This window comes from Pseudochaenichthys georgianus, chromosome 20 (genome assembly GCF_902827115.2).
Source record: "Pseudochaenichthys georgianus chromosome 20, fPseGeo1.2, whole genome shotgun sequence".
In the NCBI taxonomy this organism is placed as follows: Eukaryota; Metazoa; Chordata; class Actinopteri; order Perciformes; family Channichthyidae; genus Pseudochaenichthys; species Pseudochaenichthys georgianus.
In genome coordinates, this window is record NC_047522.1 from 14,231,973 (window position 1) to 14,258,649 (window position 26,677).

General features: G+C 42.1%; 2 protein-coding genes across 2 annotated transcripts; one reads left to right on the forward strand and one right to left on the reverse strand.

Moving 5' to 3' along the window:
* Positions 1-11,119: 11,119 nt before the first annotated feature.
* fasn2 (fatty acid synthase 2) lies at positions 11,120-20,820 on the reverse strand. The gene is made up of 6 exons (XM_034108257.1): positions 20,763-20,820; positions 20,215-20,368; positions 17,635-17,795; positions 17,266-17,472; positions 16,931-17,112; positions 11,120-16,770 (listed from the first exon to the last, which is right to left on the reverse strand). The coding sequence occupies exons 1-6, from the start codon at positions 20,818-20,820 to the stop codon at positions 11,236-11,238; spliced, it is 6,297 nt and encodes a 2,098-aa protein (XP_033964148.1). The 3' UTR covers positions 11,120-11,235.
* A 2,008-nt stretch (positions 20,821-22,828) lies between these two features.
* On the forward strand, positions 22,829-24,635 carry LOC117465952 (uncharacterized). Its single transcript, XM_034109072.2, has 2 exons — positions 22,829-24,266; positions 24,405-24,635. The coding sequence occupies exons 1-2, from the start codon at positions 22,989-22,991 to the stop codon at positions 24,429-24,431; spliced, it is 1,305 nt and encodes a 434-aa protein (XP_033964963.2). The 5' UTR covers positions 22,829-22,988; the 3' UTR covers positions 24,432-24,635.
* Positions 24,636-26,677: the final 2,042 nt, after the last annotated feature.

Here is a 26,677-nt window from a genome sequence, read left to right on the forward strand (position 1 = left end):
TGAGCAATGTCTATTACGACCTCTTCAACTTCCTGGAGAGTGAAGGCATAATAGACATAGACAATGAAATGCACATGTGGGCCCTGCATTATGTCTATCTCCCGCGCATAAACCATGACCTACGGGGTTTTTGGAGCAGTGGAACAATCATGGGTTGAGGACCGAAAGACACCAGAGTCCCACACAACTTTTTGTCCAAGGTTGCCTGGAACGGCAGGGCCAGACCACTTCTGCCATGCAGAGCCTCTTTGGTGGAGGACAAGGAGATGGTCAGGAGGAGCCAGACAGAGAGGGTAGAGCTGATGCAGGAGAGGATGCTCAGGAGGAGCCAGACAGAGAGGGTAGAGCTGATGCAGGAGAGGATGCTCAGGAGGAGCCAGAGAGAGAGAGTAGAGCTGATGCAGAGTAGAGGATGCTCAGGAGGAGCCAGACAGAGAGAGAGAGAGGGTAGAGCTGATGCAGGAGATGTTGCTCAGGAGGAGCCAGAGAGAGAGAGTAGAGCTGATGCAGAGTAGAGGATGCTCAGGAGGAGCCAGAGACAGAGAGGGTAGAGCTGATGCAGGAGAGGATGCTCAGGAGGAGCCAGAGAGAGAGGGTAGAGCTGATGCAGAGTAGAGGATGCTCAGGAGGAGCCAGAGAGAGAGGGTGGAGCTGATGCAGGAGAGGATGCTCAGGAGGAGCCAGAGAGGGTCACCGTACCTTGAAACCAGCACCTGCTCAGCGATGAGGACATGGAGCAACTCACCGCAGGTTGATCCTCTTGCTGGTCGTAGAGGAGATCTTGGACGTCATCCAGAATATACTGTCATTCATGGCAACATTGAATGTTGTCTGATTTCGTCACGGACACATGTTTCCCAGCGGCTCCCCGCAGGCTGTTCTTTGGCCTTTGAACTCACACTAATTGCCTTTTTTAAAACTACTACTTTGCACATTTTTCTAGTGTGTCGTGTATATATGTGTGTACCTATGTTTTTATGTTGTAGTATTCGAGTGAATTTTCCTTAAATAAATTACTTTGTTTAAACAATGGTCTCTGTCATTGATGTTGTGCAGTTATAGCCCCGCTTGTGGCAACCACTCCTTGCTTCACATGACAATGATTGATTTGTATATATCGAATTGCTATTTTTGCCATTATTGTATTGTTATTAGTGCTTTTGCAGGGAATTATTATTATTATTATTACTTTAAATCTCATAGATATTAACACTATTAATACATATGGCTGAAATAATCATCATCATTAATTGTTTTGTGATATTATGTTCCTCTTGTTTTCATATATATATATATATTAGGGCTGTCAAACGATTACAATTTTTAATCAGATTAATCACAGCTTAAAAATTAATTAATCATGATTAATCACCATTCGAACTATGTCCAAAATATGCCATTTATTTATGTATATTGTTGTGGGAATGGAAAGATAAATGAAAGAAGGCGGATATATCCATTTAACATACGTATGTATGTTTATTGTAACATTGTTCTGTGTGACAGCCCACACACCTATCAATCATCAAACCGTGGGGTCTTATTTCATTACGTGTTGATTTCTATCAACACGTAATGTTGTATCGATGTATATATAGATGTACTTCAGCAAACATATTCTCCGTCGGGACTTCCTGCAACAACATCACGCCGTTATCTTGATTCTGATTGGCCAGAAGACATTATCAAAGATGTTCTATTGCGAAGACAATCACTACGTGACAAAAGTTTTCAAAACCGTTTCTAGTCCTCGGTATTTCCAGACAAGTGGCTACTGAAATCAATCTTACTAACTGCTGTCTGTGCAATTTACTCCGCAAGTTGGTGGACTTTATTTTGCTTACTTTAACATCATTTTTCATGGTGGGGGCTAAGCCATTTCTTGGTATGACTGTAGCCCAGGGCTATTCAATTACACATTCAGTTGGGCCAGATTTTATAACTACAAAATTCAGCTGGGCCAGACATTCAGCGGCCTGTAAAAAGCGGGTAATGACACATTTTAAACCAACACATATTACTGCGATGAAAAACATGCCATTTTTATTCATTGTTCATCTAACAAAGGTACATCAAAAAGTGCATAAAAACACAACAAATTAGCATTAATTTAACAGAATCTGAAAAAAAGTGCACAGTTGTAGCATGACATTTGTTTGCTTTAGAAGTCAAATATTCAGGTTTTTTGTTTTAACCAGGCACATCACAAAGTGCATTTAACTGAATACAATAATAGCAGTCTTAACAAATGTCCTCACATACAAAATAAAATTGGATACATATGACACATGCACATCAAAAAGTGCATTAACAAACAGTTAAAGAGCTCCAATGTAACAAAAAGAGGTAATACTATAATGTTTTCACTTTTCAAGTAATAACAAAAAAATCATACGTTTTGGTCACAATTGACCCAGACACATTACAAAGTTCATTTAAATGAATACAAAAATAACTGTCAAACCCTGCACAAACCCATAACAAGGGATAAGGGTAAATAACATTAATACTACACTACACGTCTCCTATAGTAAACTAGGTGCTTACTATCACCTCATTTTAGATTTGTCATCCCTGACTTTTTTTTTTTTAACAAGAGCAGTGATTTTTGGCTCATTGGATGTCAATGCAATCTTAAGACATTGGTGAAGAGTGCTGTCAGTCAGGGAGCAGCGAGTGCTACTTTTTATTGAGTTCATGTGTGAAAAGCTTGATTCACATGTGTATGTTGATCCAAACATACTGAGCACACAGATCGTTACTTTCTGAACGTTAGGGAACTGCTGTTTTTTGACATCACTCCAAAACTTCGCTGGCCCGTTAGTGCGCTGCTCTGGTGCCATGGTTACGGATGAATGCATGTCAATAAATTCCAGTGTAAATTTCCCCTCGTCGATGCAGGGGACCACTTCCTTTGCTCTGGTTGATACGTCCCCCTCTATTGCAACAGTGAAGGGGTCTCTGACAAAGCCCATCCAATCAACCGGCAAAGTTCTCTTTCAACCTCGCAATGAAATCTGTCATCACATCCGTGATTTGTGCCGGGGATGTGATGTGTTTGGGGAGCGTCGGAAAATGCAGCATCCAACCCGTACTCAAGTCGGTCGCGAAAAGGTCCAGCTTGACTTGGGCAATGACTCGCGCATCTGCTCCACAAGATCAATGACCGATTTGTCTTTGTTTACGCTTCAGAGTTCCGATAGACATGTTTTAGAGTTGCTATCATATGTCCACCGTTACTAGCACCACCAGATGCACTTTCAAAAAACGTGCTGCGTTGTGGTTTAGTGGTTTCTATGCAACGCGGAGTGTTGCATTCATGGTCTGTACTAGTGTAGGAATTTGGCTACGGGAGGCTGGGCCACTCGGGAGTTGGTTCTGGGCCGCATCTGGCCCGCGGGCCGCCATTTGAATAGGCCTGCTGTAGCCTATCTCAGCGCTGGAAAGAGGGTTACTGAGTGGAACGAGTGGTGTCATAAATGTTGTATTTAATATGTTAATATATTGTTTAATGTTACACTTCACACAAGTCACGACTGTTTGCAGTTAATGTCGTTGCCGTGTGTAACGTTAGTTTATATAATGTGCAGCGCTTCAAACAGTGTGCTGCCTTAAAGGCATTTTATAATGTTATAATTTGTTTGCAGTTCATAAAGTCACCACTAGGAGTGCTAATGGTATTGTTATCTTTAAATTCGCCGTTCTTAGCCTCACTTCCGGTTTAGCGTTAAAGAAACCGCATGGTCTGAAAGAAGAAGAAGAAGAAGAAGAAGAAGACACATGGCAGCAACTTTCCCTCTGCTTCATTCATTTCTCCTGTTCAACAGGTTAGTAGTGTGTACACAGATTATGTCATATTTCGGTCTGAGAACTGAAACGTTTTTCTGTCGCAATATTATCGTTGAGCAAACTTAACTAGCATCACTATCTGCTAACGTTAGCTTTAGCCTTCGTTTTCTATTAGTTTTTTTCATAGGCTATAAACGGAGGTGGTATAAGTATATATCTTGTACTTGAGTAAAAGTAGAAGTACCCAGGTCTTGTACTTGAGTTAAAGTAGAAGTACCAGAATGTAGGAACAATCCTGCAATCAAAATGTTCCTCAAGTGAAAGTAGAAAAGTATTCTCATCAAAATATAGTGAAAGTAGCGACAGTAAAAGTAGTCGTTGTGCAGATTTGTCCATTTCAGAATAATATATCTGATATGTTTTATAATGATTGATCATGAAAGTGTTCTCCAAGCTGGTGAAGGTGCAGCTAGTCTGAAGTACTTTGTAGACTGCAGGGTAGCTGGTGACTTTACTCCAGGTGGAACTAAAGTCTGATTCAACACTTGGTTAGATTTCACATCATTCATCCACATCTGTAAAGTAACTAAAGGTATTAATACATGTAGTGGAGGAAAAGTACACCATGTACCTCTGAACTGTAGTGGATTAGAAGTACAAAGTAGCAAAAGAAACATTGAAATACTTAAATAAAGTAAAAGTATCTCAAAATTGTACCCAAGTAGTACTTGAGTTTATGAACTTAGTTACTTTACACCAGTGGCTATAAAGATAGAAAGACTAAGCCTTGCACAGAGGCATGAAAATACATTTTCAAAATGCTCAACAGTGCTGCCAAAATGTTAAACTCACTGCTACACAATTAAAATAAACGCTTTTATATATATTTATATTAGATGTGACTCTTTGGCGTTTCTGTTATTAGTACCTGCTGCTTTAGTTGTTCTGACTGCTAAAATCATCTGTTATTCCTAATTTTAAAGCCGATATTCCGTGGGGTCCGGGGCTCGGATCCTTGACACCTTTTTCATACCTGATGAGTTTGCATCCCTGTATCTGTTATCACCGTATTATATACTGTAAATGAAAACGGCTTTAATCCCTCATGAAAGTCATAATATGGCATGTGGATTTATGTCCATTTGATTAGAAAACGAAATATGTCAGACATAGTTATTTTGATTGGCTAAATGTATTTTTACATTCTCAGTTAGCTTCAGGCCTCACTGAGGAGAAGTATTGAGGTAGAACGCTGGTGAAGCCATTTCCTTATATTCTGTTTGCACAGATAATAAAGCTGGTTGGCAAGAAGGAAGTCATATTCATTCGACCACACAACACAACGCAGAGATACATAAATAGAGAAAACGGATATAATTTGTAAGTGTATTTATTAATGGGTTTAATAAATTCTGGCTAGGACAACCACACAAACGGCAGCAACTTTCCCTCTGCTTCATTCTTTTCTCCTGTTCAACAGGCTTATTATCTGATTACCAGCTCTGCACAGCGGACTTGTAGCACTAGCAGCAGTGGAGATGGAGCATCAGAACCTGGAGAATACAGCAACAACAACAAGGATCCATTTGAAGATAGGTAAATGTAAATATTACAGTAATAGTGTACTTTCATTGTGTGGGTTTAGTTAAATAGGTTGTAAGAGAGAGAGAGAGAGACTCCTGTCCCACCTCCCCACCAGGGCTCAAAATTAACTTTTTTCCTCAGTGTCCCACAACTGTCCCGAATTCTACTTTGTATTGTCCCGGATATAACCAGCAGTGTCCCAAATTTAAATTTGTATCGTCGCCCCCCCAATTATGCAGAATACATATAATTTGATACTTTTTTGTCACTTAATCATCACACCATAGACTCTGGTCCACCATGTAAGTTTAAAATACTTATTCTTTTAAACATATGAATATTAGTCTGATCTGTTGCCTCTCCTAGAGTAGAAGGGAAGAGAGTTGTTTTAAGACATGTGTTTCGATTGTTTCTCAATATCCAGACTAATTTATCATTGTCATGTCAACATTGAAGAATTCTGATTTGTATTTTTCAATTCAATACGGTATGGCTGTATGGTCTCTGTGTTTTATGATCGGAACCCTCTATCTGGCAATAAAAGTGGTATGAATGATAATAAAAAAACAGAAGTTCCATAATACAGTTTAATAAATGTATCTGTTTTCAGTTCTAGTTACAAGTTATCCTCACAAGTCGTCAGTAGTACTATAGGAATATAAATTGATCTTCTATCTTCATTCATGAATGTCAATCATCTTGCTCTCAATCATTCACCACCCCCCCCCTAGGCACAAACACAACTGGAACATTACTCTCTCTAACATGACACATTATTGTCATACCAGAGTTGATTGACAAACTAAAATTACCTTGCGACCCCCTTTCTAATCGTCACCCAATCTGACTGACGTTCTTGACCCAAAAAAAGTAAAACACTAAAAAAAGATGAAAAGCTAAATGCCTTACTTTTTTGCAGCTAAAGATTCTAGCCTGCTCACTGACTGGCTGACAAAGAAAATACAAAAATGATAGGCTACACCTCTTATTCTGATCAACTGTATTTCACATCATTTTCACAAACTTCAAAAGAACATGACACCGCATTTTAGGACGTTTGTATGCATTGTAAGGCACACTTCAGTTGCTAGCGTTAGTTAGCACTAACATTGACACTTAAGACTAATTAACTAATTTACCACAATGGAAGACGGTGCATCATGACCAGGACTTGGGATGTTTTAGTTTCGGGAGTCGGCAGAATTGGGGCTTGCTACAGGGGGCTGTTTATTCAACCACCTCAGCATTTCTTTCTTCTGTTTTTAACTGTCGTGAGCGTTGCATTGGCGCGAGTCTAGCAGCAGTCAGCAGCAGAGTGGATGACGTAGAATGCATTCTATGATTTGACAGCCCAATGACTTTGCAAATAACACCCATTTTGAAGTTTACTTTTAATTTTTTTTTTACTGTCCCGAAATAGTCCCAGACAAAATAGATTTGTGTCCCAGTAGGAATTTGTATGGGCATCGGGACATCGTTAATTGCGAGCCCTGCTCCCCATTTTATTTTGAGTTGTGCATTGTTATTTGTGCTTGAGAAACATTCCACTTGAACTTTATATTTTAATGAACTTAGTAGTAAATATTGTCCTATATTTCTTTCCGATTTCACAGCTATCTGGGCCTAGCAGCAAGAACCTCCACCTGTGCCTGCACCCAGGTCAAGATCTACCGTGGCTCAAGGGCCACCTCGGTACAAAGGCCTCCACCACAGCCATCACGATCAACCCAGCCAGCAAAGAAGTCTCGCCTAGCACACCTCCCTCCCGCCGACACAGCCACCAGCAGCACATGCACCATCACCTACACAGCAGCCAGACCCACTGTCTTGGAAGACAGACAAAGACCATGGCACTGCTCCCCCTGTCTTTACATTTATAATGAATATTGGTTGAGAAAGTTCCGATATTGTCAGGGTTCGTACGGTCATTAAAAACCTGGAAAAGTCATGGAATGCAATATTTTTCCCAAAGTTTTGGAAAAGTCGTGGAAATATAACTAAAGTTGCATCAAATATAATTGATATGTTATCTAATCGCCAAAATAGTAATACTATACTGATAATAAATACTGTATCGTATAATGAAATGTAAAATGGCAACTGTGGCAGTATTTCGCTGGTGAGAGATGTTTACAATCACGCTCTCTAGTCTATAGGAGCTACTATTTGATATAAAGATGCCAGGGAAGTGCAGTTTCAACAATGTATGGCTTCTAAAGAATAAGTACCAATTGTGGTTATCAAAAGACATTGACCCAAGACGTGCTAAATGCAAACTGTGTTGTAACATATTCGATATTTAGAATATGGGCGAGGCAGCGCATGCTAGCCACATGAATGAGTCATTTTTTTGGTCGTGGAAAAGTCATTTAAAATCACTGGTGAAAAAGTGTATGAACTCTGTATTGTAAATATTGAGATGTTACTGTTTCTTATGTTAACATAAATAGTTGGTTAAAAAAAAAAGTTGTAATGCTCAATTTGTATGTGTACACATCATATGAACCTCAGTATGGAATATGAAGTCATGATGTAACTTTTCTGTGGTGAAAGTAGAGTGATGGAACTATTTTACACATTTTCATTTTAGACATGAACAACACATTTATATAGGCCTATAGTGTAATTCATATATTTCACTACTTTTGTGAACCAAAAACGTTGGTAAACCAAATCTGAAACACCAAAATAAAATGGATGACATGAGTACATCTGTGTTTTCACAAGTTTTCCAAAAATCTGATTTCTAAGCTAAGTATCTCATAAGACAGTGCTCTAAGGTGAGTGACATTGCATTTCTAGCAAGACCAGAGACTGAACATTTTTGATATGTTACACCATGCCATGTTATAAGAATTACATTTAAAAGGTGATTTAAGGAGACAAATACCCTTCACTTCAGTAAAATAAGGTAAGGCGATTTTATTTTAAAAGACAATGAAGGCAGGTTATAGATTGATTGATATATTTATTATATTGAAAGCCAAATTAATACATAGTCCCCTGAAGCTGGAATAACGTACAATTTCCAGCCTCACAATGTCAGGAACTTTTCATCTACAGATTGCTTTGGTCTGGTTTTGCTCTTCACTGATTGGTTACTGAGACTTTGAATTTAAACGGACCTCCCCGTTTAGAAAACGGACCTCCCCGTGTATTCACGCGTAGTTTCGCGCGAACAAACGGACCTCCCCGTTAATCCGCGCGAAACTACGCGCGAATAAACGCTCAAATTGTGACGCAAAGGGCGTTCCATAGAGGACGCTTAGGGACGCTTAAACGGGGCTACCCCGTTGCAGTGGAAATGTGCCATAAATGTCTCCGTTGTGGGACGAATAAATGATTAATTTAATCATCTACACACGTAATCTCACTGTTACACACCAAAATAACGTTAACACAGAGTAAACGTTTGCTAATGGAGAGTCTATTTTGTCCCAAGAAAAAGTTCCTGACTATCGATAAAAAATATATCAATAAACCTATTGTTCATTTTCGCATTGCCAGTACACTATTACTGTAACATTTACACTCACCCATGTCCAAATGGATCCTTGTTGTTGTCTTTGTGTTCTTCTTCTTCAGAAGAGTCGAAGACTTCAGGTTAGGCTCTATCTTCACTGCTGCTAGCGAAAAAAATCTCTAGCGAAGTCGGCAACTGTAAAGTTTTTTTTAGCCATTTTCTCTGTCTCTCTCTCTTTCCTCACAGACGTAAACTGATGACACGTGGTTTATGGGTTTTTTTACTTGGTGGGTAGGTCTTTAGTGATTTCTCTATGTCCATTGGTCATTTCAGACCATGATGGCTGCCGGCCGAGATTTCCTTGACGGACACACGAATCCACCAATCCCACACAGTGTAAAGTCAAGCTGCTTTGAGCGGCCATATTGGCTGCTGTGCCCTGGGCCCTTTCTCATTTCTCGAACTCCCCTCCTCGACTCATATCCTCGATACTTAGTCCCGCCCACAGGAGATGCGAGCGGAGGAGCCGAGGAGGAGAACCGAGGAGAGAGGAGGGGAAGCAGCAGGCAGTTAGAGAAATGAGAACTCCTCTCCTCTGAGCGGTCATTTTAAAGAGACGTCCATTAATGATGACAGAAGGCACAGCAGCCCTCTGTCTGATGGACAGATGTGTTCATGATGACTTATATATTTACTTTGATTCATTCACAGTGCGGTATAATGAGACAATAACAGGCGGACACGCACACACACATATGTATATATTTATATAAATATATACAATTTCAGAATTAAACAGAGCACTCATAATAACGTAACACTATCAGAGACTGGATATATCCCCCCCCCCCTCTGGTCGCTACAATGAGGGAAATAAATTACGGGCCAAAAGTTATATTTACAAGTATTAAAAGTAAGCAGAGGACACCAAACCAACTGAGACCTGTCTGTCCGCTGCATCTATGCACACACTGTAGCCTACCACACACACCGACACCACACACGCACCTACAGCTCCTAAAACAGGCTACAGCCGTTGTGTATTTTATTGTGAAGCACTAAATGGTTTTAGAAAAATATCGACTCTTTGTTTGTAGATATCTACTAAACTACAGCAAATACAGAGAGTAATGTAGGCCTGTTATACTGAGTGATATATATTATACACACTGCTCTGCTTTCTGCACGGACCTCACAGCTGTTCTCACTGTAAACATCGCGTCGCGATGAAAGCAGTTAATAAAATAATATCCAGGGGATGCATGCAGACCTGTCATTGGCTGAGATAAGTCCGGCTGTGCGTCACGACTCTTTGAAACATCTCTGTTGCCGGAAATGCATCCATAAAGGAGCCGTGGAGGACCGTGGAGGACCCATCAGTGTATCCTCGGTTATAGCTCCTCCAGAGAGCCTCCTCGATGCTCGGTCCTCGGTCCTCGAAGTGCATTTAGAGAAATTAGATGTCCTTCAACATGGCACGCTAAAATTCATTTCCGGGTCACTACCGGAGGACCGAGGAGTCGAGGAGGGGGATTTGATTAAATGAGAAAGGGCCCAGGTTACAGTCTCACAGGAGGTACCGCTGGAAAGCTACTCTTCCAGCGATTCCGCGGATATCTGAATCATATTTCTACTCCTTATAATCGAAAATATATGATTAATTTACGTAAATTATGCGCAGAGGGTTAATGATGATTATAAATTAATGAGAAAAATACTATATTGACATCATACTTTACAGTTTTCATTTTATTTGCATGTGTGTTCACGTCCTCCTTGAGAACAATGTCCTTATCAGCGCAAATTATAATGGATTGTTCAACAATATTATACAAGGCTCAGTATTTATAGATGCCCTCAATTAAACATTTATAAGACATGCAAGAATACAGTATCACACGTTTTGTTCCATCAATATCATAAAGGAGATTATTAATCAGAATCTTTGAGCCGGCTGTGATAAAAACTTGCCATGAGTTGTGAGAGATAAGGGAATGTAAAACAGCGGCAAAATTAAGTTACACTTGTACTATATAGTCTGAACATGTCTTTACAGAAGTGTGCATTTTATTGTAATGTTGACTTTTTCCAAGTTTACATCATGAACATATCACTAAACAGAATGGGTCAAATAAAGTATCCCTTCTATATCTTCAAAAAAAAGTGAGTAAAATAAGATTATGTATTACAATGTAAAACAAATATACCAAAAGGAACAAAAACAACAGCAAACATTTACACTTTTTTTTTTTTAAATAAGAAAAGTTCAGTAGGAATGTGCATTGTTTTCAATGGCCATTATAAGCCTCATATTAGGTCCAATAACATGTTCAGGTATTCCTGTGTTATGATGGTCTAATAACTGCTTGTCTAGAATTCTGTGTCTGCATTTGTAATTTTTACAATCTGGTACTAATGCGTCTAACGGGAATAGGTTCCAAGTTATCACTGGAACCTTCACCTTCACTCAGTAGAGAAACTACCGTTGAGAGAGTAGCATTTGGATCCAACAGTTTCACCAAAGGCACATTCATGCCTCTCTCCTGAAAGATGAGATTCTGCAGAGTCATGGCTTGCATGGAGTCAATGCCTAAAGATGAAAGAGGTGATTCATCTTTCAGCTCACTTTTATCCATGCCGATGGTCTCACAAATCAGAGACACAACATAATCTTTTGGTGACACTGTTTGAGTTTGTTTGGTTTGAGAATCTGTCTCTTTGGATTTTTGGAAAGCCTCCTCTACCAATGCAGACAGGCGCATGGTCAAGGCCGCATTTTGTGAGAGGATATTGAACCTGATGTTTCTGAAGTGAAACCTGCAAACTGCCTGTTGGGGTAGATTGAGCACAAGGCATTGCTCCAGACTTTGATGAATCTCAGCCACATCCAACACCATCATCCCCTTTGCCTCAAGAAACCGCTGGAAATGTTCCTTGTTCAAGAGGAGGCCAAGGTTTAGGGCTCCCCAGTTGATGGACTGCCCAGGCAGCCCGATTTTGCGCCGGTACTGACAGAACATGTCCAGGAATGTGTTGGCTGCTGCATAGTTTGTTTGTGATGCGTTTCCCAGAAAAGCTGAGATGGAGGAGTAACACACAAAGTAATCCAGTTGACAGTGCTTTGTTGCATGATGCAAATGCAGTGCACCATTGACTTTGGGTTTGAGTACTTTCTCATAAAGAGATCTGTTGAGGGACTCAATCAGCCCATCATCCAAGACAACTGCACTGTGAAACACTCCTTTGATTGGACAACCAGGGAATGTCTTGCCTATGGCGTTGATAACCTTGTGCACACACTCAGACACAGATATGTCACACTCCATGGAAGTGATGCAGTTTCCACACTGTTTCTCCACATTGTGTATCTCTTGCTCCACATCTGGTGTGGGCTTGCTCCTAGAGAGTATGACAACATACTCACCCCCTCTTTGTGAAATGAACTTGACAGTTTCAAACCCCAGACCCGAAAGACCACCTGCAACTATGTACACTGCCCTCTTTCGGAAAAGCTGTTTTTTTGTTGGCAGCAACGGAATGTCAGACGGCGTACTGCTGCCATCTTTTTCCAAAACCACAACAGCCAGTTTCTTTGAGTTGAAGTATGATTGTGGTGTCTCTGACGTAAGGATCTCAATGCTTTCAGATTTGACATTCTGATAAGTATAGCTATCAAGGGAAAATGTCCTGTTCAAGTTCAAGGATTTTAACCAATGATAGATGTAAGGCATTTGTGCACTCAAGGATCCCTTTTGCAAAATGACAGGCATCTGAATTGTCTGAACATGAACACTGTCCTTAACACTTTGGATCACATCCTGAGCAAGCAAACACTGCATCTGGGATTCACAGATGAATACAACATGTTGGATACCTGGAAAGTTGCATATGTTAGAGATCAGTGATTCATCAAACGGAGGCAGGATGACAAAAACATCCATTTGATTGACATTTACAAAAGAGCCATTGCACTGTGTGCCAACAATCACGTTCCAGCCTGACTTGTAAGCAGTGAGTGCCAAGACTTTCATCAGAGCAGAATCAGGCACAGAGGATACGATTCCCAGATTATGTTTGGCTCTTGACAAGGCTCGATGAAGGATCTCCCATGCTAGCACAAAGTAGGAAACACAAGGTGTCTTTTGAAGAAATGGGAACCGTTTGATGCTGTAGCACACATCCTCTGGAACTCTGACCTTGCTGGCTGCTACCACAGGATAACAGGAAGCAACCTGGTCTCCCACTTTCAATTTCCTGACATCTTTTCCGACTGCTGTAATAGTACCACTGAAATCAAGCGCCAGTAGCTTGTGTTTCTGTGATGAGTGTTTGTTCCAGTACAGCGTCTGGCCAAAATTCAGATGTGATGCACTGACAGGGAAGTAATCTGGTGAATGAGCACATATCTTACTTGGCCGAATTTCAACTGACCTGTCCCTAACTGCCTCGGGGTCCCCCTTAAAGTGAATGGCACTCAAGTGGGTCATGTTATGTGCCTCATCTGTCTGAAGGATGCAGGGCTCTGACACTGTAGAAGTAAACCTGCCCACTGAACTGTCGATGATTTCAGGTGGAGTGCGGACAATAGAAGGTTTCAGAATCTGCCCATCTTTTACCACCAACTCTGGGTACTTGCTGCAAGGATGTGATCTTAGGACTTCAGACAGAGCTGCAATGTTCTTGGCAGAGGTGCTGCTAATATCAATCAGCTGAAAGGAAAGCTCGGGTATCTCTGCAGCAAATGATCTGGTCATACCAGCGAGGGCAAAACCTGGACTTATGTGGTCCACTGTGATATCAGATGAACAGTAGGTGACTGCTCTGATGGAGTTTGGAAAGCGAATTTGCTTTAGCTTAAGGACTATTTGGCGGAAAGTCTCCAAGCAGCTCGCCAAATTCTGCAATACAACATCAGCTGACAGTGAAGTCAGGTCTTCTTTGCCCCACACAAATAAGACCTCATCGAAGTTGTTCTCAATGTCGGTAATATTAAGATTGGCCAGGAGTGTAGGAAACCCATTGCTCAAGATGTCTTTTGCATGTTTGAAGGGAACGTATATAGACTTCAAGTCCAAATATTGTTGCAGGCCTTTTGAGATCCCTTTACTGTCGGCAAACACCAATGCCTTTGGAGGAAATGCAGATGTGACACCTTCAGGGATGACACGAAAGGCATTATGGTAGAAATACTCCTCAACCACATGAGAGCGACTACCAAGGTACTTGATTATCACGTGCTTTACCTCAACCAACACTTTGCCTTGTTTATCTGCAAAGCAGCCACATATCTCAAGGTGATTTTTGCCCACATCAATTGCTCTCAGATACACAACCATCTCATCTTGCAAAGGTTCGAACACTGTCAAACTTCCGATTTTGGCAGGAAATCCTGGTCTACCAGTAAAAATGTGCTCCACTGTAACTGGGAGAAGCTGCATCAGATAATCCAAGACAACAGGATGGATGTAGTAGTCATGCAACTGAGACCGCAGTTCTTCTGGAACAGTGACTTTTGCAAAAGCCTCCTTGAGATCTTCTCCATAGTGCACATCCCACTTATTCTTGAAGACGTCTCCATACTGAAAGCCTCCTTGAAAGAGATACGCATACAACTCCTCAGAGCTCACTACTGATTTGCATCTTTTGTAGATGGAGCTTAATGAAATGCACTGTTCCTCAATCAGCCTCTCTTTCTTTGAAACCACTGTGCCTGATGCATACATTGCTGATGGAGAGAGAACCATGAACTTAGTGTCTTCCTCTCTTTTTTCTAGTTGCACCTTCATTTCTGGTGAATTCTGGCTTAAAACGAAAGGACTGTGGAAATTGACACTGACCTGTAGTGAGCAGAGCGGTACTTTTGGTTTGGCACTGGCCATGAATGCCGCTAAGCCCAACTCAGCATAGAAGGCCCCAGGAATTATGGGTATGTTGTTGTGCTTGTGCTCTTTCAGGTAGAAAGAAGAGTCAGACATCAGATCACAACTGAAAATGTTACTTTCACTCCCTGTCTGACAGAGAACAGGGTGATTGCTCACTGTGTTTTTCTGTGCTGCTCCAATGATAACATCCCTGTCCGAACAATCAAACTGGTATTTTGGAATAGGCAGTGGCATCGTCTCATATCCTCTGTAGAAGGTGTCCCAATTTACTTGAACACCTAGTTCAAACAGATTAGAAACAACAGACAGCAATGTTTCATGATCTTTTTCTGGCTGCACAGAGGCAAGGACAGATGTGTCATTCCCCAGAGATTCCATGATGTTTCTCTGTAGTGCCCTTCTTGGCCCTATCTCTACAAACACTACATTCTTCTTGCCTTTGGTTGCTGAGTTCACGGCCTGCTCAAAAGCTACTGGCTCACGAATGTTCCTCGCCCAGTACTCCCCTGTGCAGAAATCCCCATGCTGGACTTCCTTGCCAGTCACTGTTGAGAACAACTCTGTGTCGAGATCATTGACCTTTAACGAGCCTATTGTCTCCTCGATTTCTTGCAGAATCGGGTCCATCATGTGGCTGTGGTAAGCAGCAGGAACGTCCAAAACACGGAGGAACAGATTCTGACTGTTAGCTGAGGTGCTTAGCTCTTTATGGATGCTCTCAATTGCATCTGCATCACCTGAGAGGGTGCAGGACTGCAAACTGTTGAAAGCAGCCAGGCAAACTTTACCAGAGTAATAAGGGAGAAGAGCAGTTACTTCGGATCTAGCCATGTTGCTGATCACAAGCATCTTTCCCCCAGTGACTCTGTTCTGGAGAGTGCTGCGAAAATAGATGACTTTTACTGCATCCTCAAGAGACAAGAGGCCAGAACAGTGAGCAGCTGCAACCTCGCCAACCGAGTGTCCAAGTATTGCATCGGGCTTGACACCCCAGTACCTGAGTAGGGTAGTAATGCCAACTTGGATAGCAAAGAGGAGTGGTTGGATAACATGTGGCTTGTTGAAGTCACTACCCTCAATCTCACTCTCAAGTGTGTCCAAAATGTTAGTTTTACTCAGTCTTTGGAAGAGTTTTCCAATTTCTTCCAACTTACCCCTGAACACAGGCTCATGTTTAAGTAGCTGTTTGCACATGCCATGGTAAGTGACACCATTTCCGCAAAACACAAACACTAGCCTTGGATCTGAAAGGGAAGGGCGAACATTTTTGCTTAAAGTGGCACTTAACTTTTCCTTAAGCTCAACTTTGGATGAAACCATGATGGCCTTTCTGTATTTATGTTTTAGATGGCTCCTTCTGCAAGCTGATGTGTACAACAGCGAATCTACATCAAGTTCACTATCTGCATCTAGATGTTTAATGGTGTCTTCTGTCATCAGAGTAAGAGATTTTGGTGAATTTGCCGACATGACAAAATACTTTTTCTGTTTCCCACCATTTCTCTGCTCAATGTGTGATTGCTTGTGCTGTTTGACAATGGCGTGTGCATTGGTACCCCCAAAGCCAAAGTTATTAACTCCTGCAATTCTTGGACCTAAGGCTTCCCATTTTTCTGATTCCTGAGGAACTTTAATGTTCAGGGCTTTAGCATCTACACTGGCGGTCTCCTCAGAATAGAAAACTGAGGGGCAAATTGTTTCATGCTTCATCATGAGGAGAACCTTAATGAGTCCGGCCACTCCCGCTGCAGATTCTGTATGTCCAATGTTGCTCTTCACAGAGCCAATCCGCAGTATCTCTGAACCAGGAGGTTTGGCTTTAGCAATGACATTTGAGATGCTTCCTGCCTCTGTTTGATCTCCAACTGGGGTTCCAGTCCCATGTGCCTCTATGTACTGGACATTTGCAAGGTCAGACTCTGAGTAGATTCTGCGCAGGAGTTCCTCTTGTTGTGTCATGGATGGTTTGGTGATTGGGGAAACTGAATGTCCATCTTGGTTCACGGCTGTTTTGCTGATGATACCCCAGATATGGTCATGGTCTTGTATAGCCTGTAAAGCAAAAACAAGAAAAGAAACAAGAAGAGTATGTAATATGGAATAAAATGTGTGATGTTTAATGTTTAAAATAAACCAGTTACTGATATGGTTACTGGAAAATAAAAAGATAAAAAGTATATTGTTCAACTTTTATGACTCTTCATATTCTTACCTTTTTCAGCGGCTTCAGCAGAACAACTCCGCAGCCCTCCCCTCTACCATAACCATCTGCTTTGTTCGAGAAGGGTTTGCTGGTCCCTCCAGGTGAGATCATCTTGGCCTTGCTGAGAGCAACAAACACTCTTGGCTCTATAATACAGTTGACTCCCCCACAAACAGCCATTTCACAATCACCTGATGAAATAAAACACGTTGCATAATCTCAAACAATAAATAATTAAACAGTATCTTTGCAATTAAACCCACAACGCTACAGATTTCCATCAACTGTACCTTACAGGCTGCTCTAAAAAGTCTCATTAATGTTAGTTGGACTATTATACAGACCTTGTTTAATGGATTGACAGGCAAGATGAAGAGCCACAAGAGATGATGAGCAGGCACAGTCTAGAGACAGTGAGGGCCCAGTGAAGTTGAAGATGTAGGACACTCTGTTTGCAGCAATACTCATGGCAAGGCATGTGCCAGTCCAGTGGTTGATCACACTTGGGTGCACGTGTGCAGCATTTGTCTCATAATCTCTGTTCATGATGCCTACAATAAAAGCAACATTAAACTGATAAGAAACGTGCATAACATAACCTAGTGGTTATTGCATGGAGAATATTCAAAGAAAAGTGGTAACGTCTGATGGAAATATTAAAAAAAAATAAATAAAAAAAAGATTTCCCTGGCAAAATAGTTTTAGTGACTTACCGAAATACACTCCAGTCCTGGTCCCACTGGCCTTCTCCATAGGGATTCCGGCATTTTCCAATGCCCTGTAGACACACTGAAGGAGCTGTTTTTGTTGAGGGTCCATCTGTTCCACTTCACTGTCACTGATGCCAAAGAATCTGTGGTCAAATGCATTGAACCTGAAACAATTGAAATCCATTAAATCAAATGTAGTGATATATCAATAATTCATAATGTATTACTTGAATTGCCTGAAGTGAAACTTCTTTGCTGGTGATAACCATACTTTAACATTTATGCTCTTCAAAGGAAGAGCTCTTTTTAGGGAGAAGCAATAAAACAAAGAAGGGGGTTTCTACACACATCCGTGTTTGTGTTGTGCAAAGACCCCCTTCCAAAGTTGTAAGGTGGTCCAGTGTCCCTTCTTCATTTTTGATGATCCAAATTCCCTTCTATATCGAGTTACACAGTTTGTATTTGATCAGATTTAACATCGTCTTTTGATGGATGGATGAGGTTTATATTAAGGGGAATATGACAGCACATTAAGCTCGGACTGTGTATTATATAACGGAAAGGACTACACGTTCTTTTTCAATGCAAGTTCAGTACAATTGTCAGATAAGGCCTTTAGATAGATTTAGAATAGATCCGGCATCGACCCGGAATCTGGAATTAATACAAAATCAGTGACATCATCAACATCTGAGTTCACAGTTTAATAGACATCTCAATAACGCAGAAAACCTTAAAGGGGACCTATTATGCAAAATGCACTTTTTGATAACTTTTATAAATAAATATATGTCCCCGGTGTGTCAGGGAACTCACAACGTGTCAAAAAACAAAACTCTCTATTTTTTCCTCCCAACCCACATCTCAGAAAAAGAAAAGAAAAAGGGGAGTGCTAATGAGAAGATCCAGGATTTTGGCTCCTATGACGTCATTGGTGACACGTCCCAATTTATGGTGTCCGGCATACGTGACACGTCCCAACCTATCGTCTCCGTGTCTAGTAGTGATGGGAATTATGGCTCGTATGGCTCCTTTCAAAGAGCCGTTCAAAAGAGCCGTTCAAAAGAGCCGTTTTTTTTTAAAGGGGGTGGGGTTACTAGGTTTATCTGCCAAATAATCACAAGGATAATGATTGACTGTATTGCCAGTAAACATGACACAAGGTGGCGCCATATCCATGTCATTCATGTCAGTGAGTGTACTACTTTGAATGTACCCTCTGTATGTGTTAAGTAAATAAAGTTGCCTTGCCTTGAATGAAATGTACGCAACTCTTAATATTAGATACTGTGTTTTTAAGTGGCGATGGAGATTATGTGTGGACCCTGCTTTAAAGAATAGTTTGCCTTTACAAATGGTGCGCTTTATCACTGCCTGGATTTTGGTTGAAGTGCATCCAAAGGCTGCTGCGTTTTCGCGTTTGGCTCATTTTCCATCCGAACAACACGTCGTTACCTGTCCTGTACCCTTTGTTATGACTTCTCTCTCGCACGTATTCCGTTAAGACTCAGCACCCCATCTCACTCCTCGTGCTGAAACCTACCAATCAGAGTAGGGGCGGGTCTTCACAGAATACGTTTGGGGAACAAAATCAAGCTTTTTAAAAGGTGAGTGGATTTTGGCAGGCAGTGAGTGCGGACCTATGGTGCGGACCAACGATTGAACGATAAAAAGAACGGCTCTCACCAAGTACGACTCGGTTCCCCTCGTTCGTAACAAAGAGCCGTTCAAAAGAATCGGCTCGTTCGCGACCAACACATCACTAGTATCTAGCTGAATCCCCTCTCACAGCTGTGTGTCTGTGTATTCAGCAGGATATCTGCAGGAGGCACTTAGAGTAAAGTTGTTATAATACATATAATGGCACTGTTCTAGCGGTAAACACTTAAGAAAGAACATGTCAAGCTATGTGCTGTATCAGAAACAATGCGCTGCGTGTTTTGGGAGCAATATGGTCTGTGTTTACATTAGCAAGCATGCTAACACTCAGAGCTAACGCTGTAGGCTACTGGAGAGAATATGTGTAATGTAATGTCCTTGTGGTAAACCCTGCGAGAGAGAAGGTTTGAGCTCCATACTGTTTCAGAAATAATGCTTGAAGCGGTTGGGAGCATAATATGGCATTTAATCACGGCAGCATTTAGCTGAGTTTCTCCCGGTAGAAAACTCTCTTGCAAAGGGGCGTGGCTAGCAGCAGCCATTCCATTTAAAGCAGAATCAGCCTTTTTGGAACAGGGATGAAATAGAGGGGTATGAGCAGTATGAGGCATGGCTACGATGGGTGATCTGTTTGGTATTTTAAGCAAAAAACTTCACAGACATGTTTTGTATAGGTGTGGCCCGACAATATATTTTTCAAATATAGCATAATAGGTCCACTTTAAATGAAGGGCCACAAAGAAATGACACCCGTTTTCATTTACCCAATACAAATAATTAGGAGAAGCCTCAACTAAGCTTGTACAACATTACAGAGATACCTTTATTAATAGGGAAAACACGTTATTACATCAGTTTTAATGTATAAGTTATAAAACACGAGTCGTTTTATCTAAATTGGAAAATCATTTATAAACAGCATACCCATTGATAAGTGCAGCCTTGGCTGTGCGGGATTTACCCGCCTTGTTGTCATCAGGGTCATACCAGCTGGATATGTCAAATCTCTCTTTGGGAATTGGCACAGAACAGTTTTTCCCCTCCAACAGAACCTTCCAGAAATTGTCAAGCCCTTCTCCTGTTTGAAAAGACATACGTCATACTTCAAATCTCAACTGTGGTAATATAAATTGTAGTTGGCAGATAAGAACAATGCCCACTGTCAATTGCACAATGCTCTTGGTTTGCAACACAAAGTTATGTTGAAAAGTGTAAAAAATTGCTTTGTGAACCATTTTTTTAATTAGATTTAAATAGAATAAAAAGAAGAAAATGTTTTGGGTATTAATTTCACCAGCCATGATGGTCTTTAAGAGGTTGTATGTCTCAAGTACAACCATTTTTATTGTGTTAATTTCTAGTAATGTTCTCCATTTGTCTTAACACACAAATGGAAAATCTGTCAATGTGATAGTAATTAACACAAAAAACGTAATGAACAAAAAATACGTTCACAAATTCAAAGTACTTACCCCCTGGAAAATTGCATCCAATGCCTACCACGGCAATAGCGTCTTCAGCTTCTTCCATTCTGACTGTACATCACTGAGGATCAAAAATCTAAAATCTTTACTGCATCATCACAGTATCACTGCTGCTTGCAGGCAGCGCTCGCATCCGGAAAGTCAATGTATATAGCGTTCTTGCAAACTATTTAATTAGTCCAGTTTCGTCATGCACCGGTGCATCCTTACATCCATTCTGTTACCTTTTACCCACAGTGATGGTATCACTGCCGGACCTGCACTTTATTCTTATAGCCAGCTTATTTTCTTTATTAAACATGAATGATTTATTGAATACGTGGCCATGGAGATGCAGGACTTCAGTGCACACATGTATGGCGCCTTGCAAATGATTAGACCCAGTTAATAAGTAAATCAACATGTTATCCAACGATGGGGTGAGTTCAGGTCTTGTTTCATTTATTGTAGTTTATCACAGTTATAACAATCAACCTATCAATCAAGGACATCAAGTTTACATTCCTTATTCCTATGGGCAATGTTAAATGTAAGTTCACCAATCTAAAAAATGTACTTACCACTTTTAAGATATAGGTAAGTAAATAATAAAGGTCCCATATCATGGCCATTTCTACTGATCATATTTCCATTGTTGAGGTCTACTAGAATAGATTTAAATTGTCCAATTTTCCAAAATAACATTGGTTTCTCATACAGCATCTCTGTATAGTATGTGTATTCACCAGGTATTCACTCTCTGTCCTAAACGGCTTATTGGAGCTCCTGCCCCCCCTCCCTGTGAGCCCAGTGTGCTCTGATTGGTCGGGACGTTGCGAGGCTCGTTTGTGAGGCTCTTTGCTGCTCGCCACTGCTGTTAGCTGCTGCGAGGAGCGGACAGGTTTCCGGGTCGGCGATACAGCGAGACACAGCGAAACTCATCCTGAGCACACACAAACACTCACAGCCGAAGTAAAAACAATAAGTTTGGCTTGATATTGAGTAAGAAAAAGGTTTAGAACGTTGTGAGAATGGGTCTGCGGAGAGCATTTTTCCGGGATCCCAACTCGTCTATTACCAGCGTTCAGGGAGTTCTATGCAAGTCAATGGAGACTCCCTGTTAGTTAGCCAAGGGATCCTGGTTAGACCCTCCAGAAAAACGCGGGCAAAAATCCTTGATTATGCAGGCTAAAATCCTTGATTATGCGATCAAACATGCGGGGTTTTATGTGATTTTATGCGGTGAAATTGCGGGGAGTTGCGAAATGTGCGGAAAGTTGCGAAATATGCGGAAAAAATAAATATTGGGCTCTCTTATTTATTTATTCTCTCTCACACACAACCTGCCACTAACGTTAAACCTCTTTACTATTCAATTAAACACATTCAATGTGTATTTATTGGGCAATTGGGCTATTTTAATCACACTCTCTCTCTCTTTCTCTCTCTCACACACTGTTACGTGCCGTAGTGTGTGTGTGGTCGTGTGTGTGTGTTTTCCTCTCTCTCCCTCTGATTGTCCCCAGGTGCAGCCTCTCCCCAGGTGCTCCTAATTAGCAATCACGGCTTCCATATAGGACCGGAGGAGGACGGCAGTGAGGCCCCTTCTTTCTCTCCTTCTCGTCTGGCTGCATGTGTGCAGCCTAGTTGTGTGCTGTTTATTGTACGCTGGTGTTGTAATTTGGCTGGTGAGCCGCCTTAATATGTTCTTATTAAAACCTCACTTAAACTTTCAGCATTGAGTTTCCTCTCCTTTTTCTCTCGTCCAGCTATCTTTTGTGTCGCTACTTCCCTTGGTACCCCTAGATCTACAAGGGAACGTAACATGGGGGCTCGTCCAATCTTTGAGACAAAGAGTGAGTATTTGGTTGTTGGTTGGTGTTGATATTGTGTGTGGTGGTGAGCAGTAGTGTATATAGGTGTAGGATTGGCTGTGAAGTGTCTTCCTGTTGAACAGCTTCCTCAGTTTAGACAGGGGAGTGTCTAGCTGGACTGAATCAGTCCTTCCTTCAGGCACTCATTTTTTATTTTGCCGTTTTTATTTTCGGGGTAATCCTGGGTGGGGATTCATTCCCTGTTGGGGGCAGGCGATTCAGGGTTTCGGCCGCTGATGTTTGCCTTTAAAGTCGCCTCGAGCCCGGCACGCTCCAGAAGATAGTTAGGTAAAGTTTGGTAGGCAGGATCTGGGGAAGTTTGTAAATAAATAAATAATAATATTTGTAAGTAGCCGTTGCTATGGGGTCTAAATTAGATGCCAGGGTAAAAGTGCGTATGGCTCGTCTCCAGTGTGAGAGGGAGGAGCGTGAGCGAGAGTTTCAGCTCAGGAGGGAGCTGGAGATCAGGAAGCATGAGCTGGAGATCAGGAAGTTGGAGGCAGACACTGCTGTCCGGATGCGTCAGCTAGAGCTCCAAGCAGCTGTGGTGGGTGATTCTGCCATTACACCTTCAGGTTCGGCTGCTGCTTTTGATGCTGGTAGCAACATTCAGCTGGTCCCTGTCTTTCTTGAGTCGGAAGTGGAGATGTTCTTTAGTGCATTTGAGCGCATTGCTGCTGCTCTGCTCTGGCCAGAAGACGTGTGGGCCATACTTGTACAGTGCAAGCTAGTCGGCAAGGCTCAGGAGGCTTGCTCTTCTCTTTCTGTCGAGGATAGTTTGGAGTATGACAAGGTGAAAGGTGCTGTTCTCAGGGCATATGAGCTTGTGCCTGAGGCTTACAGGCAGGGTTTTCGCGGCATGAAGAAAGCTGCTGGCCAAACATACGTGGACTTCGCGAGGGAGAAGAAAGTCCTCTTTGACAGGTGGTGTAGAGCATGTAAAGCGGATGACATCGCTTCAGTATGTGAGCTGATGCTGTTGGAGGAGTTCAAAAACTGTGTACCGGAGCGTACGGTAGTCTACCTGAATGAGCAGAGAGTGACTACCCTTCAGCAGGCTGCCACTCTGGCAGACGAGAGTGCGCTGATACACAAGAGCGGTTTTTTCCAGCGGGACCCTCCTCAGCGGGACACTTATCGGAGAGCTCCTGATAATGATGTTCCCTGTGCCAGTGTTCCAGTGTTAGGTCCCAGGATAGACAGAGCGTGTTATTTTTGTTTTGACCCAGGTCACATGATAGCAGACTGTGCAGCTTGGAAGAGGAAGCAGGCCACCACTATGGCGGATGAGGAAGGGCTTGAGCTTTTAGCTCAGAGCGATTCTCCTCATCGTTTTGGGGTCCGGAAAGCTCGTAACAGGCGTGCCACACGTGCTCATTCTGCTTCTCTTCCAGGACCCAAGAAAAAGAGATCGTGTTTCTTTTGTCTTGATCCTGGTCATCTAGAGGCAGAGTGTGTAGCTCGGAAGGAGCAGGTGGCAACTGCTCTGGAAAAGCCAAAAGCCCGGCACCCGGTTGCGATGCGACAGAGTGGTGAGGTGCAGTTAAGTTCTGCATCCGTCTGTGACAGTAGTGTGGGTGTTTCCGTCTCTGAAGCGGTGGGGGTGGACCTAGCTCAGAGCGATGCGGATCTGTGTTCAGTGAGTGGTGTGTGTGTTCCATGTGTTGCTCCGGTGTTGGCGGCTGGTGAGCAGTATAAGGTGTGTTTTATGGGGGGAAGTGTTACGTGCCGTAGTGTGTGTGTGTGTTTTCCTCTCTCTCCCTCTGATTGTCCCCAGGTGCAGCCTCTCCCCAGGTGCTCCTAATTAGCAATCACGGCTTCCATATAGGACCGGAGGAGGACGGCAGTGAGGCCCCTTCTTTCTCTCCTTCTCGTCTGGCTGCATGTGTGCAGCCTGTCTCTGTGTGAGACCCAGCCTAGTTGTGTGCTGTTTATTGTACGCTGGTGTTGTAATTTGGCTGGTGAGCCGCCTTAATATGTTCTTATTAAAACCTCACTTAAACTTTCAGCATTGAGTTTCCTCTCCTTTTTCTCTCGTCCAGCTATCTTTTGTGTCGCTACTTCCCTTGGTACCCCTAGATCTACAATGGAACGTAACACACACACACACACACACACACACACACACACACAATTCTCCGCCTCATTCTGTTTTCATTTACTCGTTCGTTATCTGACCAGCTTCAATTTTGTAGGCTTCTCACCTCGTTTCTTGTAGCCCTCGAAAGGGTTTTGGAGGTCGATGCCTCGGTGAACATGAGTTGTTTGGCTTTCTTGTCCGCAGCAGCAGAAAGCATGTTCGAATGTTTGAATGAATCAAAGTGGGTCGTCACCGTGGATTTTCTCTTATGCTCCAACACAGTTGCACGGGGTGCAGAATAGTTTCCCCCCACTTTCGTGCAAGCCATCGGGGAACTGCTTTGCCCGGTCTTTAGCAGAAATGTTCGTCGGTAAATGAGATGGATTCGATTTTTTCATCTTGGTGTTTTCTCTCTCGTGTGAGCTCCACACGTTCACTCTACGGTGTTGTTTACCTTCTGTGATGCGCGAGCTGATGACGTCGCGTCAACGTCATCATCACTTCACGTCAAGAGGAGTTCACTTTTTTCTTTCTCAACTTTGTGTGGAAAAATGCGGGGATTATGCGGCCTTTTGATAAATATGCGGCCTTCTGATTATGCGGTAAATTCTGCGATCGCAGAATCGCGTTTTTCTGGAGGGTCTACCTGGTGTGTGAGATGCTCTGCGGATTGGTCCATTTGGGCCAATCCGGTCATTTGTTGTTGATTTGGGTGTTCACACGTCACAGTACCCAGGAAGCAAACAATGGAAAATGAGAAATCTCCAACGAGGCGTTTTGGGGCAGCATAGAAAGGTATTTGCTGTGTTACAGGGTGTACTTTGAGGGTTTGTGACTCTGCAGACCGTTTACATGCATAAAAACCTTCATAACACACAAGGGGACGGGTAATAACCGGAAAAGCATGACATGGGCCCTTTAAGACAAAAAGGTAATCATTACTCCAATGAATTGTATAATGCATTCAACTTCATCTGAGTGTGACTTTAACTGATGTTTCATTATCCTTATGTTTTTTTATTAACATTGAGTTTAAGGTAGCACCCATTCAACCTTGATTTTCTTTTTTTCATGTGTACTGTTTTTTAAATAATAATGTATCACTGAGTTAAATCAAATGAAATCATGTATCCACACACTATACAAAATATTTCCTTTTGGGCTTGACAAGTAGTTGATAAAAAACAAGTATCATATAACGCTATACAAAGCAGAACAAAAAACACCTGGTTAATTTTACTGATGGTCATCATAGTTTCCATTCCCGTCATGTAAAGGGTTTTGCTGTAATCTCTTTTTCATTGCCCTTATCAGTCCAACACACTCTCACTCCATAATCGTCCAGGAGCGACGTTTGGTCAGTGTCCGTGGCGTGCAGTTGTGAGCTCCTAGGCTCCTTCAGCTTCATAAAGGGACGCAAATAGCTTTCAACTGATTGCAATGTATTCCCATCTGCGGCGGGATTTGACGCTCATGGAAGCACGGCATTCGTTTGTGTCGGCTGCCCTTAAAGGCAATGTGAGCGTCCATTCTCATTGGATAACGGAGAATTGTACACCCGGAAGTAAGTATTCCCCTTACTGTCGATTGATTTTACAGTGTTATCTGCACTACTCATCGACTAAAAAACACCAGATTATCCTTGTTAATTACACAACATTGATTGGTTTAAATTGTGTGCAATGCTTTTGTATTTTTCCCCTTCGATTCGGAGAAACTAATATTTTTTCGGAGTAAAGGATGGCAGAAGACACTACACTACCCAGAATCCCCAGCTATCGTTTGGACTACACCATGTGCTCTGTTTGACAAACCCCGTGATAGTCCTCAAGCTCTGTGATTGGAGAGTGTGCTCCGAGGGTTACATCGAGCCTCGAACAGCACTTGAAATGGGATGGAACCACGGCAGACTGTCCAAAACTGGATTTGAACGGGTCCACCGCGTCCCGTCCCCCCTCCCCCACCCGTCC

Excerpts from the sequence above, each read along its gene's own strand:
- fasn2 (XM_034108257.1), bottom strand. The coding sequence starts at position 20,820 with ATGGAAGAAGCTGAAGACGCTATTGCCGTGGTAGGCATTGGATGCAAT. Across the intron at positions 17,113-17,265 it reads CTGTCAATCCATTAAACAAG|GTGATTGTGAAATGGCTGTT; the intron begins GTCTGTATAATA and ends TTATTTCATCAG. Across the intron at positions 16,771-16,930 it reads TGCTGAAGCCGCTGAAAAAG|GCTATACAAGACCATGACCA; the intron begins GTAAGAATATGA and ends TTTGCTTTACAG.
- LOC117465952 (XM_034109072.2), top strand. The coding sequence starts at position 22,989 with ATGGGGTCTAAATTAGATGCCAGGGTAAAAGTGCGTATGGCTCGTCTC. Across the intron at positions 24,267-24,404 it reads GCGATGCGGATCTGTGTTCA|GTGCAGCCTCTCCCCAGGTG; the intron begins GTGAGTGGTGTG and ends GATTGTCCCCAG.